The sequence below is a fragment of the Anabrus simplex genome, chromosome 2 (assembly GCF_040414725.1).
Source record: "Anabrus simplex isolate iqAnaSimp1 chromosome 2, ASM4041472v1, whole genome shotgun sequence".
Taxonomy (NCBI): domain Eukaryota; kingdom Metazoa; phylum Arthropoda; class Insecta; order Orthoptera; family Tettigoniidae; genus Anabrus; species Anabrus simplex.
In genome coordinates this window covers 858,027,999-858,046,063 of record NC_090266.1, presented here as the reverse complement: position 1 = coordinate 858,046,063, position 18,065 = coordinate 858,027,999, and the positions used below count along the sequence as shown (strand labels likewise).

The following is an 18,065-nucleotide window of genomic DNA, read 5'->3' as shown; positions in this document are numbered from 1 at the left end:
TTTGTACCATCTCATGTCTACTCATTGTGTGTATACTTGTTAAACACAGCTGTGTTGCATTTGACACAAGTCTCACGATACATGTTACTCAGCAAAGCAGACTTTTGCCAACTAAGCACATAAAATGCTTATTTTAATTTCCAACACCAGTGTAACAGCCCAGCTCCAATTTTAATATTGTATGTGTAACAGCTCAGGTCCATTTTTAATACTTTAATTGTACAGTGTTTTAGATTAATACCAATGGCAGTGCCACTCATGACAAAATTCCACTAGAGGATTTTGAATTCACAAATTATTTTATTATATACTGAGAGATTTTTTGTGTCTTTTGTAAAATAATTTGTAATATGTACATAATATTTTTAAAATGTTAATTTGATTGTACAGTGAAACCTCATTAGTGCATTCCTCATTAACACGTTTTCCCGCTTAGCACGCTGTAAATTCAAAGTCTCGATTCTCATTGTATTGAAGCTATATAAAAATACCTCACTTCTCGTGTCACAAATTTTTGCTATTACCGCTTAGTACAACCACATTTTTCTTAACCCTGAAAATGTTATTTGTCATCCCTTGTGAAGCAAGCGTGATTACCAATTCGGGTAAGATTCTTCGCCATAGTTGTGTGATTAAGGGAAAAGTGAGCCTATTTGTGCTTGTATTTCACATTCCATTCAGAAGTTAGAAATGTATTTTGTGTTGAGTGCTACAGTGAAGTGTAGTGAATATTTGTTGCATGATACGGTAGCCTCTATCTGGATTAGGAACATATAAACATACCTATCACATCACAAATTTTCACTGTTACCATTTCCTACGAGTATGACCACATTTTTCCTAGCCTTAAAAATGTTATTTGTCATCCCTTGTGAAATAAACGTGGTTTACAACTTGGGTAAGAGCCGTCGCCACCGTTGTGTGGTTATGGAAAGGTGAGCCTATTTGGGCTTGTATTTTGCATTCCATTCAGAAGTTAGAAATTTATTTTATGTTAAGTAGTACAGTGAAGTTTTGTCGCGTGATATGGTAGCCTATATCTGGATTAGGAACATAATTGTGTGAAATTGACTAGCGTGATGCATATTTGTCTTGTGATAACCTAGTTATAGCAAAGCAAAAAAAAAAAAAAAAAAAAAAAAAAGCAAAAAAGCAGAGTCATCTCCATACAGGCCGTGATGGCCCTTGGAGGGGTGGAAGGTAAAGGCTTCCACTATCCGTAACCTCGGCACTTGATGGGGTAGAGTGGTTAGCTCTATGCCCGGCTGCCTTTGGCCCCAGGAATTAACCTGGTACTCATTTTTGGTGTAGGCTGAGTTAAACTCAAGGCCATGTGCACCCCCAGAAGTGGAAATCTCGTTTCTTAAATTTTATGACTTCCTGACGGGGATTCGAACCCACGTCCTTCCCGGCGAACCAAGCACGCCTTTACCACCTCGGCCTGGCAGCCCCTGATAACCTAGTTATGCATACGGAAAAAGTCATTCGATTCCTTACTAATGAATTTAATGATTTAATGTCAAAAACTTCATTTTGGTCCGTATTGAACCCAGATTTACATTAAGGTGTGAGGGTAATTGTTTTCACCTATTCATATTGAATATTGAATTACTAATGAAGCTAGAGTTAAAATCTTTCAGAGAGTGGACTGGCATCTGCGTATTTAAGCGCGCAGAGGTCACAAATGGTGAACTCGCACCTTCAAGTTTCGACTCTGTCATTTGATTGGTCGAAGTTCTTCAAAATGGCAGTCCTGATTCCTCCCAATCGCACAGGGTCGAGTGTAACCTCAGATTCATTGTCTAGGAGTGTGATCAGAAAATATTATTTAATAACCCACTGTTCTGAAATAAAAGGCTTCTACTGATATTTGTTTTAGGAAGAGAGTGATCTGCAATTCTACTTGGATATTTTTATTGGCCCCCCATGCTTATGTTTTCATATTTTTTTGTTTGGTGTTTTTCACACCTTTCAGTGCATTTGTTATTTTATAAGCCCCAGTAGAAAAGGTTTTCATATTTATTCTTTCATATTTTTCACACCTTTTAATACTTTCCTCTCATCTTTAGAAATGGTAGATATATTTATCACTGTACCCGTGGATGCACGACGTAAAATGCTCTCATGTCGGAAAAAATCGTATCTAGTCTTTCTATATCCCTTTGGATAATTCTTATTTGTATATCCAGTAGTATGTTTTCTTGCTTAATACGTTCATTTTTGTTGTCCCCTGCAGAAACGTCTTAACGAGGTTGTACTGAATTTGCACTATATTGTCAATTTTAGTCCATGGTTGAAGATGACCCATAATGAGGTCGAAACCAGTCCCATTGTATAAGTGATTTTACATCATATTAAATGGTATTGAAGAGGTGGACCTTCATTTTAATTTCTTATTAATGAATGTTTGTCAATAGAGATCATGCTGAAGTTTATATCGTACGATATAGAAAAATGGGAAGTATAGTGGAAACGAGTCTAATTTACGGAATTTGGAGCATCATTTTCATCTTGCAGAATATCAATTAAGTGTTCATGATGAAATCTGGTGAGGAGGAGTTGAAATAAAAAATAAAAAAAAGAGTATTGGACACAGCTACTCCCTATGTCCTGCCAGGCTGAGTGGCTCAGACGGTTGAGGCGCTGGCCTTCTGACCCCAACTTGGCAGATTTGATCCTGGTTTAGTCTGGTGGTATTTGAAGGTGCTCAAATACGAAAGCCTCATGTTGGTAGATTTACTGGCACGTAAAGGAACTCCTGCAGGACTAAATTCCGGCAGCTCAGCATCTCCGAAAACCGTGAAAGTAGTTAGTGAGACGTAAAGAAAATGACATTATTATTATTATTATTATTATTATTATTATTATTATTATTATTATTATTATTATTATTATTATTATTATTTCTGTCTCCTACAGTCTTCACATACAAAGTCAAGAAGTTAAAGTTAGTGTAGAATTGGTGTACAGATAAACGGATGAAAGGTCAATATGTTGAGGTTTGTAGATAATATTGTTGATATCGTGGAGAATAAAAGGCTGAAGGAAAGAAACTGGTCAGTGATATTGAAACTGGGGAATCAAATCGGTGAAGAAGCCTCTAAATTTCTTACTTGAGATATAAGGAAACCAGAGGTGGAGAAATAGTAAGCAGTTAATTAGTTTAGACCAGACAAACCTAAAACACTATTGACTTCAAAAATTTAGGAAGAAACTAATGAAAGTTTATATCTGTAGAGCTGATTTTTCAGGTTTGAAATGTGAGAGTAGGGTTTGAGGAGAAGAAGATGAACTATGTGCTATTACCAGAGAACTGAGATGTCTGTTGCATTATATTCTGAATGCTGTCAGTATTGAGAGAAATTTGAAACTGACCAAGAAGATCACACCTATGTTTGTATGTTACACATAGTAATTCATTACAGGGTGAATATTTCCTTTTCAGGCCAACTGGTTTGCAATTCTGGAATGATTATGGTGATCGTTGTTGTAAGGGAAAGTACATCTAGATAATCATCCCCTGTGCCACTCTGGAACTATTTTATTATTATTATTATTATTATAATTATTATTATTAATTATATACAGTTGTATCAGCACACACTTTATTAAAACATAACTGGTTTTCGGACACTAAGGTCCATGATCAGTGTTAAAATTTAAATTTAATTTCACATAAGTGTGTCGTCAAAATTGGTTAAAATGAGTTTAAAATGTAGCCCTGTTGACATCAACTGTAAAATTAAGAAAAAGAAAAAACAAGTATAAAAATATGAAAATAATACATTTAAACTTACAATGTTGTTGTAAAAGGTATGGACATACCATAGGAAGGGCTGGCTTTTCCTCGTGCTCAGGCTGTTTGTAGAGTACTGACAAACGTTCAGCTTTAAGTATGGAACAGCGCTGCAAGCACCTGATGTTACGTCAACTCAAGATTGTAAACAAATGCGACTGTTTCATTTAAAATTTTATCTGGTTCCCTTATCTGCGCCAAAAATATCTCAATGTTTTCACATGTATTTAATTCAAATCCCTAATTATCCTTAAAGATTAACTTCATGTCCTTTTCGATCCCTAAAATGCTGTGGTTATTGTTGTAAATGTGTTCCGCAAAAGCTGAATATCTGTTGTACTTTACTGCCTTGAAATGTTCTTGATATCTTTGATTTAAGGTTCGCCCAGTTCTTCCTATATAAAACATTTTACAGTCATTACAAGTGAGCCTGTACACTCCCGTATTGGTATATATATCTTTTTCAATGACACTATGTGCATTATATATATGTTTTGATATTTTATTTGTGGTTTGAAAAGCTGTTTTAAGTTGAAATTTCTTAAATATATTCGCAATTTTAAAAACTTGACTTCCAAAATATGTAAATGTTACAAATTGATTACGTTCATGGATTTTCTTTCTTTTCTCATGGCTTTTCTTTTTTTTCTCCGTTTTCTTTCTTACGTATAATATTGTCTATCATTTCTGGGTTGTAGCCATTTGCTTTAGCAATTTGTTTTATTATTCTAATTTCTTTCAGTTTTTTTTTTCAATACTCAGGGGAAGTTATAATAATCTATTATAACTGTTGTAAGCTGCTTGTTTGCGAGTTCCTGGGTGGTTGGAATTTTTATTGGTGGTGGTGATGGCCTGTGTGAGTTTCCTAAAAATATCAAAATCTATCCTATTGTTAATGTGAGGTCCAAGAAATTTAAATTTTTACAGATTTCTTTCTCCATAGTGCATTTAATATTGCTGTCAAGCAAATTCAAACAACCCAGAAATGTTTCGGGAGTAATCAATATTAGTGTCCAAAAACCGATTATATTTTAATAAAGTGTGTGCTGATACGACTGTATATAATTATATCTAAATAATAATAATAATAATAATAATAATAATAATAATATAACTACATCAGCACTGTTAATAAGAAATGGCTTTGATATTTTATAATGATTATAATTCGTCACTCTGGAACTATCTGATTGGAGCATTTATAACAGTACAAGTTGGGAGTGTTTCTGATACGTCTAAGTGAAACTCAGATGGTACCTCTCAATTTTTAGTATCTACATGTTACTTGCTGTTTAGTATTTTGTTTAAAAGGTGTCTCTAAAAAGTATGGTGAATGGACATATTGCAGTGGCAACATGTGGTAATACTGCATGCATGCGCATGTGAATAGAGGGACGTCTCGAGAAGCATCATGTAGTGTTGAATACACCTAACTGAAGCAGGTTAGTCTGCTGCAGCCAGTCGAACAAAATAAGTGTGAAGACTCATGTTATCCTGTAATGGAGCAACGCATTAACATCAAGTTTTGTTACAGATTTGGAAAAATAGCAGCAGAGATGCATGTAATGTTGGTGCAAGTATGCAGAACAGAAGCCGTAAGCAGAAAATGTGTTTACAACTGGTTCAAATACTTTTGGGATGGATTTGAAACTCATGATGATGCACCACATCCGTTCTGCTTATAGCTTCTTTGGTGTACATTTGCACCAACATTCCATGCATCTGTGTCGTGGTTTTTCCCAGTTTAGAACAAAATTTGACGTTTATGCATTGCTTCATTGCACTATGACAAGAGTCTTCATACACATTGCGTTCAACTGCTTGCAAAATAATAACCTGCTTCAACTCTGTGTGTTCAACATTACATGGTGCTTCTCGAGATATCTCTCTGGTCACACATGCATGCACGCAGTGCACTGCCATTGCAGTATTGGTCCATTCACCATATTTTTTATATACACCTTGTATTTTCTTTACTTATCTTTCTATGACATACCAGATAGTTCATTTCTGGCATACTAAATATACACCTACTCCATCGAAGTAGTTTACCCATGTGTTTTTAAGCTGCATGCAGTGAAGAAGAGAATGTTGGTGATGAACACTATGCAATTCACATAGCTAGTATGTTATTATTCCACCATGTGTCCTGTAATTGTCAGACAGAGGCTGTAGTTATTTTATTTATCTTGGACCTGGTCACTACAACCTAAGGGTCTTAATATATGAGAGTGATGTGAAGAATTCCTTTAGAACAAAATTCTAGCATTGTGATAGATCTGAAAAACATCAGCCGTCTATGGTACATTTAATGATGGTTAACACTATCTCTCCTAACTCCTCCTCCACCGTATGGAATATAGGCCCTTCCATCCTTCAGTAGTCTTCAAGTGTAGGGGACTTGTTACTACTGAACTTTCTTCTCTTTCAGAGATACTGGAGGAAGAATGTTTTTTCTGCGAGCTGAAGTTGTACTTCAAGGTGCTACATTTTTTATTGTATTCACTGATGCTGATACCATGCCACCACCTCTGCGTGTAGATAATTTATCTGCAGTTCCCCTTCAGTTTTACCAGGTACATGATAAACTTATTTTCCCTGCAATGGTTCCAGAAGTTGATAATTATTTTTACATTTTTGTATAAATAATTTTTTTGGAGGCCTAATATTCATTTGTCCTTCTAAGGAAGGAAATGTATTTAATACTTTTAAGAATAAGTTTACACAATAAAATATTTCACTCTTATTGAATATGTACATTCACACATTCACTTACAATTGATTTTATATTTTTATATTACCTAGCTAGCTCAATCCTTACATTATCCCATGATATGCTCTTCGTAGACATGACAGATTTCTTAATCAATGCTAAATTTTTCAGCCTTAAATCATTGAATACTCAGTCCAAGAGTCTTTTTCCATATCTCTTTCTTGTTACCACTAAACTTGTTTAACATATTTTGTAAGTAAGACTCATGTTAGTGTGTTTACTGTCGCAGTGAGGAACTCCTTTCAGGACCATCTCTTAGAACCATCATTAGTTAGAGATGTTCATTATTAGTGGGTATGATTGATGTTTCTATGGAGGGGAAGAGGGCTGTTACAGCTAAGTAACTTGTTCTGCGGCCAATGCACATGGAATATTTTGAATTAAAATTCATTCTTATGATTTAGATTTCACATAAAACTGAATGTCTGGTAGCTAATGAGAGCAAAATTGCCAGTCAAGTAACACTTCATATTTTTATTATTGGTGAAATCTTTTGCAAATCATTGTTGAAATTTAATTATATCATATATTTTACTAATATGGTGGCTACTGTGCTGTCCGACGTTTCTTTGTGTTTTATTCAGATTGGAGTTAATGCTCTGAACCCCATCTGTCTGATTCATATGCAGATGTAGTAGTAGTAGTAGTAGTAGTAGTAGTATCGGCGCTTAGACTGGTTCAATGCAGCATTCCATGCCACCCTATCCTGTGCTAACCTTTTCATTTCTACATACCTGCTGCATCCTACATCTCCTCTAATCTGCCTGTCATATTTATACCTTGGTCTACCCCTACCGTTCTTACCACCTACACTTCCCTCAAAAACCAACTGCACAAGTCCTGGGTGTCTTAAGATGTGTCCTATCATTCTATCTCTTCTTCTCATCAAATTTAGCCAAATCGATCTCCTCTCACCAATTTGATTCATTATCTCTTCATTCGTGATCCGATCTATCCATCTCGCCTTCAGCATTCTTCTGTAACACCACATTTCGAAAGCTTCTATCCTCTTTCTTTCTGAGCTACTTATCATCCATGTTTCACTTCCATAGAATGCCACGCTCCAGACAAAAGTCTTCAAAAACATGTTTTTAATTCCTATATCAATGTTTGAATGAGCAAATTTCTTTTCTTAAGAAAGGCCTTCTTTGCTTGTGCTAGTCTGCATTTTATATCTTCCTTACTTCTGCCATCGGTAGTTATTTTACTATTCAGGTACCAATACTCATCTACTTCCTTTAACATTTCATTTCCTAATCTACTGTTTCCTGCATCACCTGACTTTGTTCGACTGCACTACATTACTTTCATTTTGGACTTACTTATTTTCAGCTTGTACTCCTTATCCAAGACTCTGTCCACACCATTCAGCAATTTCTCCAGATCTTCTGCAGTCTCACATAAAATACAATATCATTAGCAAATCTCAGAGTTTTGATTTCCTCTCCTTGGATCGTGATTCCCTTCCCACACTCGTCTTTGATTTCCTTTACTGCCTGTTCTATATAAACATTGAAAAGGAGGGGAGGGGGCAAACTGCAACCTTGCCTCACTCCTTTCTGGATTGCTGCTTCTTTTTCAAAGCCCTCGATTCTTATCACTGCAGACTGATTTTTATACAGATTGTAGATAATTCTTCGTTCTAGGTATCTGATTTCAATCACCTTCAGAATCGTAAATAGCTTGGTCCAATCAACATTATCGAATGCCTTTTCTAGATCTACGAATGCCATGTACGTGGGCATGTCCTCCTTGATTTGATCCTCTAAGATCATACGTAAAGTCAGGATTGCTTCACGTGTTCCTACATTTCTTCTGAAGCCAAACTGATCTTCTCCCAACTCAGTTTCAACTCTTCTTTTAATTCTTCTATAATAATAATAATAATAATAGTAATGGGGGTTTTTGCCTGTTCCCCTATCGGGCGCGTCCCAGGTGGCGGATCGGGGGGCTCGCCGGACTTGTCCGGAGGGCTTGAGGGAAATAAAATACCTCGCGCGGACCAAAAACAGGCACAGCCAGAAAACATCTTGAGGCAACCTCTGAGGCTCAGTACCTTAGTTGTAACTATGAGACTGACAAAGATCAATCTCCCCATTATCTTCAACTTACTAGCATGATGGCAACGTCAGTTAATGATACTACTAACCCAGGCCCTAGTATTCATACTAGGTTTTCTTGGTCATCGGATTCTGGGGGACCGAGAACATCATGCGAGAATGTACCGGAGCTTCCCAAATCTCTTCGCCCAAAGGAAAAACTTTTTATTGGCACTTTAAACATCAACACGCTTTGCAAAATTGGAAAGTTGAAGCACTTAACAGACACATTAGACCAACTCAACATCCAAATTCTGGCACTCCAAGAAACTAGGTACAGTAACGAAAATCATTTTGAATCAGGAAACTATAGAATTTATAAAGGTAAACCAGCTACCCTCCTCCGTAACAAAATATTACAATTTGGCACTGGTTTTGCAGTGAGAAAAAAATATCACAAATTCAGTATTATACTTTACATCTCCTTCTGAAAGAATTTCGCTTATGACAATCAAATCAGGAAGCAAAGCTTATACACTAATCAATGCACATGCACCTACAAACAATTACAATCATAAAACCCACAGAAGGTAGATGACTTCTGGGAATTACTAGAAGAAACTACAGCCAAAATTCCAAAACATCATATCAAAATTCTGCTGGGGGACTTCAATGCACAAATTGTCAAAGAGAAGATATTTAGGACCACTGTAGGACTTTACCCTGCTCACAAAGAACCAATAAAAATGGAGAACCTTTAATTGGCTTCTGCGAGAATTTTGATCTAAAATTGATGTCAATCCATTTCCTGGCACTTTCACAAAAGAAAACGACATGGAGATCCCTGAACATGCATTTAGGAGAATTTCAACTAGACCCTGTGGCTATTTCCAAGAAAAACCAAAAAGAAATTATGAACGTTAAAGTCAAAAAGGGAATTATTGACTCCGACCACCACCTATCTCTTGTTAAAGTAAAGTTTGAACCCAACAGGAAGAAAACCAAAACAATCAGAAACCCAAGAATCGACCCTGAATTTCTTGGACAGAACTCAGAAAATTTCCTTGCGAATATCTCCAATGATGCTCCTTCAAACTGGCTAGAACTCAAGGACACAGTCTTGAAAGCTTCACAAAACATCAGCAACCCCCCAAGGAAACGCAAACACAGGTGGTGGAATGACATCTGTGACAGGGCCATAGAAGTCAGAATTAGGTCCTGGCTAAACTGGAATTCCCATAAAACTGATCAAAATCGTGATGAATTCTTCAAAACACAGAAACAAACCTCAATCATCAGATCTGAAAAACGAAAATATGATCAAAACAGACTGGCAGAAATCAAAGAAGATTTCAAGAAAAACAATACACGAAACTTCTACAGAACATTCAGAGAAGAATTATCCAATTACCAGGCACCTAGTCTCTGTTTCAAACGTACAGATGGGACTTTGAAAACAAGTAATAAGGGAAATTGTGAACTCCTAACAAACCATTTCATGGACCTGTTAAACTGTGAATCTCCGAAAGAACAATTCACCTATGAAAAACCAACACCTAATCCAGATTCAGAACCCCCCACATTACAAGAAGTCAAACAAATAATCAGAGATTTAAAAGACAACAAAGCACCAGGAGAAGATGGAATAATCGCTGAAATGTTGAAAATTGGTGGTGACAAACTGGCCCAGAGTATTCAAAAAATCTTACAGGACATCTGGTTTTCTGAAAAAATTCTGGAGGATTGAAAATGTGCATTGATTCACCCACTTCACAAGAAAGGAGACAAATCAGATATTAATGACTACAGAGGAATTTATCTCCTCTCACTCGTATATAAAATCTTCTCTAAAGCTCTACTTAATAGATTAGAGAAACAAACAGACCATCTGATCGGAGATTATCAGGCTGGATTCCGAAAAGGGAGATCCTGCGCAGAACAAATCCTAAACCTATAAACCATACTACAGATTCACAAAACCAAACAAACAGTAATCACCTTTGTTGACTTTAAAAAGGCGTATGATTCCATAGATCGGCAGACCCTGTTCAACATACTAGAGGAATTTCAATTTGACAGGAAAACAGGAATTGATTAATCAAAATCTGACCAACACAACATCAATCTAGTTTTGGAAAAAGTGATTCGTGAATTTAGAAAAGAAGCTAAAGGTAAGGCCATGGCCGCTTCCTTTCCACTCCTAGCCCTTTCCTGTCCCATCGTCACCATAAGATGTATCTGTGTCGGTGCGACGTAAAACAACCAGCAAAAAAAAAAAAAATGTCCTCAAGCATAATTTTGCCAACATCATTATCCTCCTTTCCATGAGGTCAGTTATTCACAATGTTTCTAGAAAGATTTCCTTTAAGGTTGGGAAGATTTTCAAAATACTCTTTTTCTTTTCTTCTTGCTACTTGTTTATGTCATACTAACACATCAAAGGTTTTCGGTGATGGAAGGATGGGAAGGTAGGGGCCGTGGCCTTAATTAAGGTACACCCCCAGCATATTTGCCGGGTGTGAAAATGGGAAAACATTCTCAGTGCTGCTGACGGTGGGATTTGAACCCTCTATCTCCCGATTGCAAGCTCATAGCTGTGCAACCCTAAACACACGGCGTGATAGAACATCTTAATTGGAGCTTAATGTTGTTGTCAGCTCCCGTTTGGAGCGCTGTGCAAGCATACAGCGAGCCACCTGGTGACGAATGAGCGTACCACTACAGCTCCAGCGGTAATGCATTCTTAAATTCAAATGCTCTTTATTGTAGAAGCCTTTCTCATGAACAGTAGAGATTTTCTTCTGAAGACATGGAGCAAAATCATCTGCGAAATGTAAAGAGTTTCACGTCGTTTTCTTGACGTGACATAGCCCAAAAGCCCATATCATGTCTGCAAGTATGGGCCGTGAAAGCATCAATGTTAACATTAAAATTACATCCTTGTCTAACCCCTGTAAATACTTTGTACCAAGAACTCATTCTACCATAATTCTCACTGCAGCCTAACAGTCAACATAAATGCCTGTGATTGCTTTTAATAATCTATCCTTAATCCTATAATCCATCAATACAGCAAACTTTTCCCTCGGTACTCTGCCTTATGACTTCTCTAGATCTGTATGAGTGATGCTAGTAATACCATTCCTTATGCAGCCGGTCCCTGTTATGAATGGTGTGAAAATATCACTCGTAGGGTCGGTTGGTGCATGCATTCAGTGGGCTTGGAAGACTGATATGTAATAGCAACGGCTGGCTCGGTGAGGAAAGCAACGGGAAACTACCTCACTCCTCGTTTCCCTAGTAAGCCTCTTCAGTGACGCCTAGGCTATTTATGACAGCTGTTGGCGGAGCTGCAGAGGATCAAACCAGCCTTCGGGCTGAATAACCAACATACATACCTCTCAATCACTGTGCACCCTCCCTTCCAAAATACCTTGATAGTTGTTGCAATCCTTATAGTTCCCTTGTTCATATATAGGTGCAATTAATGCTTTTGTTCAATCAGAAGGTACTTTATTAATATTCCATGCTAATCTTATTAGTGTATGAAGCCATTTCATCCCTGCCTTCTGAATATATTTCAGCATTTTGGGTCTAATTTCATCAGTTCCTGCTGCTGAATGACAATAGAGTTTATTTACCGTCCTTTCTACTTCCTCAAGCACCGAGCTCGATAGCTGCAGTCGCTTAAGTGTGGCCAGTATCCAGTATTCGGGAGATAGTAGGTTCGAACCCCACTGTCGGCAGCCCTGAAAATGGTTTTCTGTGGTTTCCCATTTTCACACTAGGCAATGTTAACATTAAAATTACATCCTTGTCTAACCCCTGTAAATACTTTGTACCAAGAACTTATTCTACATCAAAAGTTAAGTTCTTGGGAGAAATTTCTGAACCGTCCGAAATCAGAACTGGTGTCTGACAGGGAGATGGACTATCCCCTCTACTATTCAAACATTGGCAGACTTCTTAAAGACAAAATTCACCTTGATTGCTGTCGATGTTGGTGTATGCTTCATAAACCCTGCACCAACTACACAAGAACAATTGTGGGTTGCAGTGCAGAATGTGTGGGTCCAGATCCCTCCAGAACAATTCCAACATCTTGTAGAGGCGATGCCTCGCTGTATTGCTGCCGTTTTGAGGCCTCACGGAGGAGCAACTCATTATTAAGATCACATTCAGTGTCTTCCCGCGACTTTTGGCCGCTCATTGTGTTCTGTTATGTATCTGGTACCCCTAACCTCCCATGTGTAGCAGTAAACAGGCTTCTGCTTGAAGAATGTATTCGTAACTGGTAGCCCCATACTAGCACAGGAGTCTAGTAAACGCTTACCATTCCTGTTAGCTTCCATTTCTTCCCCACATTTACCCATCACTTTTTCACATCCTTCAGTTCTATTTCAAACTCTTGCATTGAAGTCGTCCATTAGCACCATCCTTTTCTTGCTCTTGACCCTGACTATGATGTCACTCAGTAGTTCATAAAACTTGTCAGCTTCATTCTCCTCTTCACCCTCCCATGGTGAATACACTGAGACAATTCTCATGCTAAGTCCTCCAACTGCTAAATCTACCCACATCATTTGCTCATGTACAGAAACTGTGTTATGTGCAATAGAATTCCTGATGAACAGTCCTATTCCACACTCTGCCCTTCCCTTTTCAACACCTGTAAAGGATACTTTATAACCTACTGCCTTTTCCTTTTTATTGCCCCTTACCTGAATATCATATGTTGTTATGTTATTTGCTTTACGTCCCACTATCAACTTTTTCGGTTTTTGGAGACGCCGAGGTGCCGGAATTTAGTCCCGCAGGAGTTCTTTTACGTGCCCGTAAATCTACCGATACGAGCTGACGTATTTGAGCACCTTCAAATACCACCGGACTGAGCCAGGATAGAACCTGCCAAGTTGGGGTCAGAAGGCCAGCGCCTCAACCATCTGAGCCACTCAGCCCGGCTATCTGAATATCATTAACCCCTAACACATCCAGATGCATCATCATTGCTGACTCAGCCAGTTCTACTTCCTTTCTTCCATAAATCCCATTAATATTTATAGCTTTGCATTGGATTCCATTTTGTTCGCCAAATAGTTTCCATGGAGTCCTTCGCCTGTCGAATAGAAGCGGGACTCCATTACTCCCATAGATCCGAGCCATGCTTAAGAGATTCTGAATGTGCTCGGTGAAAATTCTGTGAGGCAGGATGCTTTCCTACTTACATATAGTCCCATTGAGAATCTCTCCTCTAACAGGTTAGGGACCATGATGGATTGTATCATCCTAGCCGCCTGAGCACAAGTAAGACCACGACTCAGAATATGTCGAAGATGCCCATTCCTATTCCACAGCAGCTGGTATCCCGACTCGCAGGACCACTTACTAGGCCACACAGCCATTTCCCATGGTTGACTCACTAGGATGTGACTGCAGTCACCCACAACACAAACCGTATTTTTTAAACATAATTTAATTAGGATGCTCATGGGACCATGTGATGTGATTGAATGATCTGGGAAAACATTGTTACCGGAATTGGATAATCGAGGTCCACTGTATTTCTTAATATTACAACTTTCTTTCTGCAATGCTGTGATGCTATGTATTCACATCAGTCTCACTTAATCATTATGTGATGGATTGAATATTGGGGCTTAATATTGCTTTTGTTTTTCTTTTTAGAGTTGTATCACGAATGAAGGTCTTCAAGTCACAGTCCGTCCCAACACATCGGTTCCGTATGCATTAGACGAACCTACTCAACCTGCTATCATCAGTGTGCAGGCACCTGGAGGAGCAACAGCTTCATATGAAATGAACACCATAGGCGAAGGACGTGGTTTGACCTATGAAAACTTCATCTACATTGCCTTTACTGGCACATTTAACAAGTAAGTTTCTTCATTTTTGAAAATGTTTAATTTATTTTTATGATTTCTCCATTGGTGGAAGATATCAAATGACAACGTTCTGTGCTGAACGGTGCAAAACGCTCGTTACAAATGCGGTCATTAGAAGTGTGTTGATGGAAATATTGAAGGGTCTCTTGTGAAACTACGGTGCATTCCTGTGACTCAGCTGGCTCTCAGCATCTTGTTGACAGTCCTTCCTGTGTGTATTTCACAAGCAGACCTAGTTTATAAACATATTCCAGTTAGAGATTACTTTTTTCGACATTTCATCATGTCGTCAACTTATTGTGGAGAAGTGATGCAAGGTTTGAAAAAATGCAAAATTGGAGTACGTTAGAAATTAGTGGAGATAGTAAACTTTCTAGTAGAGGTTCATAATAATATCCGGATTAATGTAGTAGTGATAATGATTCCAAGAATCATAAAAACGTGAACAAATATTGTGTGAAGATCGAGGGACAGAACTACAGATAAATGTTACTAGTAATATCGTGATAATTGTTCTAATAAACTAGAAATATGGGAAAAACATGCTGGTTCAAATCGTGATTTACCTTCTGGGAATTAAGAAAAGAAATTTTTTTTCAATTATTTGTGGGGTGGGATTTATTTCAACTGCACTGAGTTCTGAAAGCGTTAGGGGTAGAACCTGGAAGATTTTGTGAACTTGCTCTGCGTGATGAAGATGAAACTAGAGTAGCGACGGAAGAGAAAAGGCAACCACAAGCGACATAAGAGGCAAGAAAAAGCAAGAAGAGGCTCAGATTGGAAGAAACTGTACATAAATCAGAAGTAAAAGGCACAACGGCATTACTTATGCTGCAGGGGCATTTTACATTCAATAGCAAGGTTAATGGTATGTAAGGTTTATGCACAAATGTTTATCGCTCATTTTCTCAGAGTGGTGTTTTTGACATTCGTTTTAATGATAACTCAAAAACTAATTGACATACACTAGTGAATTTTTTTTGTGTATTTCTGCTTGCTATGTCTACAAAATGATATAAATTCTTCATGTCTCTCTCTAAGATAGTTCCATTAAAAAAAAAAATATATGTATATATATAGCAAACATATTGTAAAATTTTGACATTTTCTATTCAATACAAATGTAAAAATATTAGTTGTTAAAATATATTTCTGGAAGTACTTGCATTTCTAGAGGGATATGTTTGCAATAAAATAAATTTTACAGAACCTAAAAATGTTGAAAATTACAGGAGTTATCACTAAAACGCTGCTGCCTTGCATGATGAACAACCACCACTTTGAATTTTGAAAAAATATGCAATTTATTTTTTAACATGATGGTATTGCTGTTTTGCACATAAAATAATGCCAGTGTTTCATGTGCACTAAATTTAATTGCTGTAACTGTTGTGGTTTTGAAGAGAAAAAATTGATAATTGTTCAAATTTTACCATAGTAACCTGTACTAGACCCCTTAAAGGGTGACATTTATGCTACTGCATCTATTGTGATTTAAATGCCCCTGTTAGAAAAAACAATAATTCCAGCCCGGCAGCTGCCCATAAATGGGGATCGGCACAGGGTTAATTTAACCCAATTATTAAATTAAATTTGAATGTAAACTATGCTTTGAGGTCAATAATTTATCATAGTGATGATGATGATGATGATGATGATGATGATGATGATGATGATGATGATAAAATTAATGTACATTTTAACACTCTTCTGGTCCAACCATATGTTTTGTACTTGTCCCCAGAATTCAGGCAATTTTAAGGATTTTCAAAAAATTGAACAGATGTAAGAGTTTTATGGACAAACTATATGCAACATACCATTCTTCTCCAAAAAAATTGAAAAAATTTTAAAAAATAAATAAATGCAAGACAACTGCAGGAGTGTGCAGCAACATTAAATTTGCAGCTCTTGAAAATAGAAAGGATCTTGAGTACATGATAGGTAGCATCAAGCTTATGTACCATTTGTGCAGTACGGCAAGATTAACCAGCACTAGTTGTTCATTTCCTACAAGCACAAAGGGATGCTGCAAGAAGCAAAAGAGGGTGATGTCCTTGTCAGGGCCTGTTGCAGAAAATTAAATCTTGTCATTTTATTTTGGATTTGGGCTAATTTGTGATTTAAGTTTAGAATTGCAGGAAAGAAATATAAATTTGTACGAAGCTGACAAGGGGATAAGCAGCACAGTAAAAGTGTGTGAAGAAAGAATTGTTCATGCTAGCCCATATTATAGCAGCTCTCTCAAAAGCAAAAAGAACATTATTTTAAAAAATCAAGAAGCACAGCTGTTCGGCAAATCAAGACACCTTTAACCAGGGCCTAAAGGAATCCTTGGAAAGAAGGTTCTTGGAGGGGGCAGATGCTGATTTGCCTGATTGTGCCAAAGTTGTTGTCCCTCATTACTAGCCAGAAAAGACAGAAAGACACTTTTGGAGAAGCAAACATTAGAAAACTGGCACAAAAGGTTTGAGTAAATGAAAGAGAGTTTGGTTTTTGCACGTATCCTAAAAAAGATCTTCTTAAGGATAGACTGGTTCCTCTCTCAAACACATTAAGCAACATTGCTACATCTTCCAGTGAATGAGAATGAGGATTTTTCAGGTGAACCTGATACTGACCCCATCTAGATCATCTTTATTAATACAAACAACCCCTGCACTAATGTTTATAAAAATAGTTGGACCTCCTCTCATCAGTTTCAAACTGAACAGATATGTTGATCTGTGGCTGCTTCAAGGACGACATTTTGCTTTGGATACAAACAGCAAACTGAGATCAAGAGAAAAAGAGGGTAGGTCTGGTGATATGAAGAAAGTGTGGGAGCTCCTGCGAGATTCAGTTTATGAAGAAGTTTGGGTGAGTATTGCCGCCTTTTCTTCTTAGAAAAAAAAAAAAAAAAAACCACAATAATAATAATAATAATAATAATAATAATGCCGGGCTGAGTAGCTCAGACGGTTAAGGCGCTGGCCTTCTAACCCCAATTTGGCAGGTTCGATCCTGGCTCAGTCCGGTGGTATTTGAAGGTGCTCAAATACGACGGCCCCGTGTCGGTAGATTTACTGGCACATAAAAGAACTCCTGCGTGACTAAATTCCGGCACCTTGGCGTCTCTGAAGACATTAAAAGTAGTTAGTGGGACGTAAAGCAAATAGCATAATAATAATAATAATAATAATAATAATAATAATAATAATAATAATCCTGTAACAGCAAATGATGCTAGTTCAAATTTTTTAAAATTTAATAAATAGTAGTCATAAACTGATAACCAGCATATGTAATGCAACTCAAAAGTGCACATTTTTATGTGATCATAAAATAAAATAAGGCATTCATCAAAGAAAAGGGCAAATGCAGGAACTTCACTTGCGCTAAAAGTAAATAGTACATAAGGCACATGAAGTTTTAATAACTTACTGGAAAATGATCCTCTATTATTATTACTTGAATATGACACTGAAGATTTAATATTATTATTGTAACTTGGAAATATTATTAGGGGGCTGATGACCTCAATGTTAGGCCCCTTTAAACAACAAGCATCATCA

At 37.2% G+C, this 18,065-nt stretch overlaps 1 protein-coding gene across 1 annotated transcript in view; it reads left to right on the top strand.

Annotated features, from left to right (window-relative positions):
* Positions 1-18,065, top strand: part of Vps13D (vacuolar protein sorting 13D) — an 866,734-nt gene that overhangs the window by 699,076 nt on the left and 149,593 nt on the right. The window contains 2 exon segments of the mRNA XM_068226303.1: positions 6,228-6,372; positions 14,294-14,502. Coding sequence (XP_068082404.1) covers positions 6,228-6,372; positions 14,294-14,502 — 354 coding nt within the window.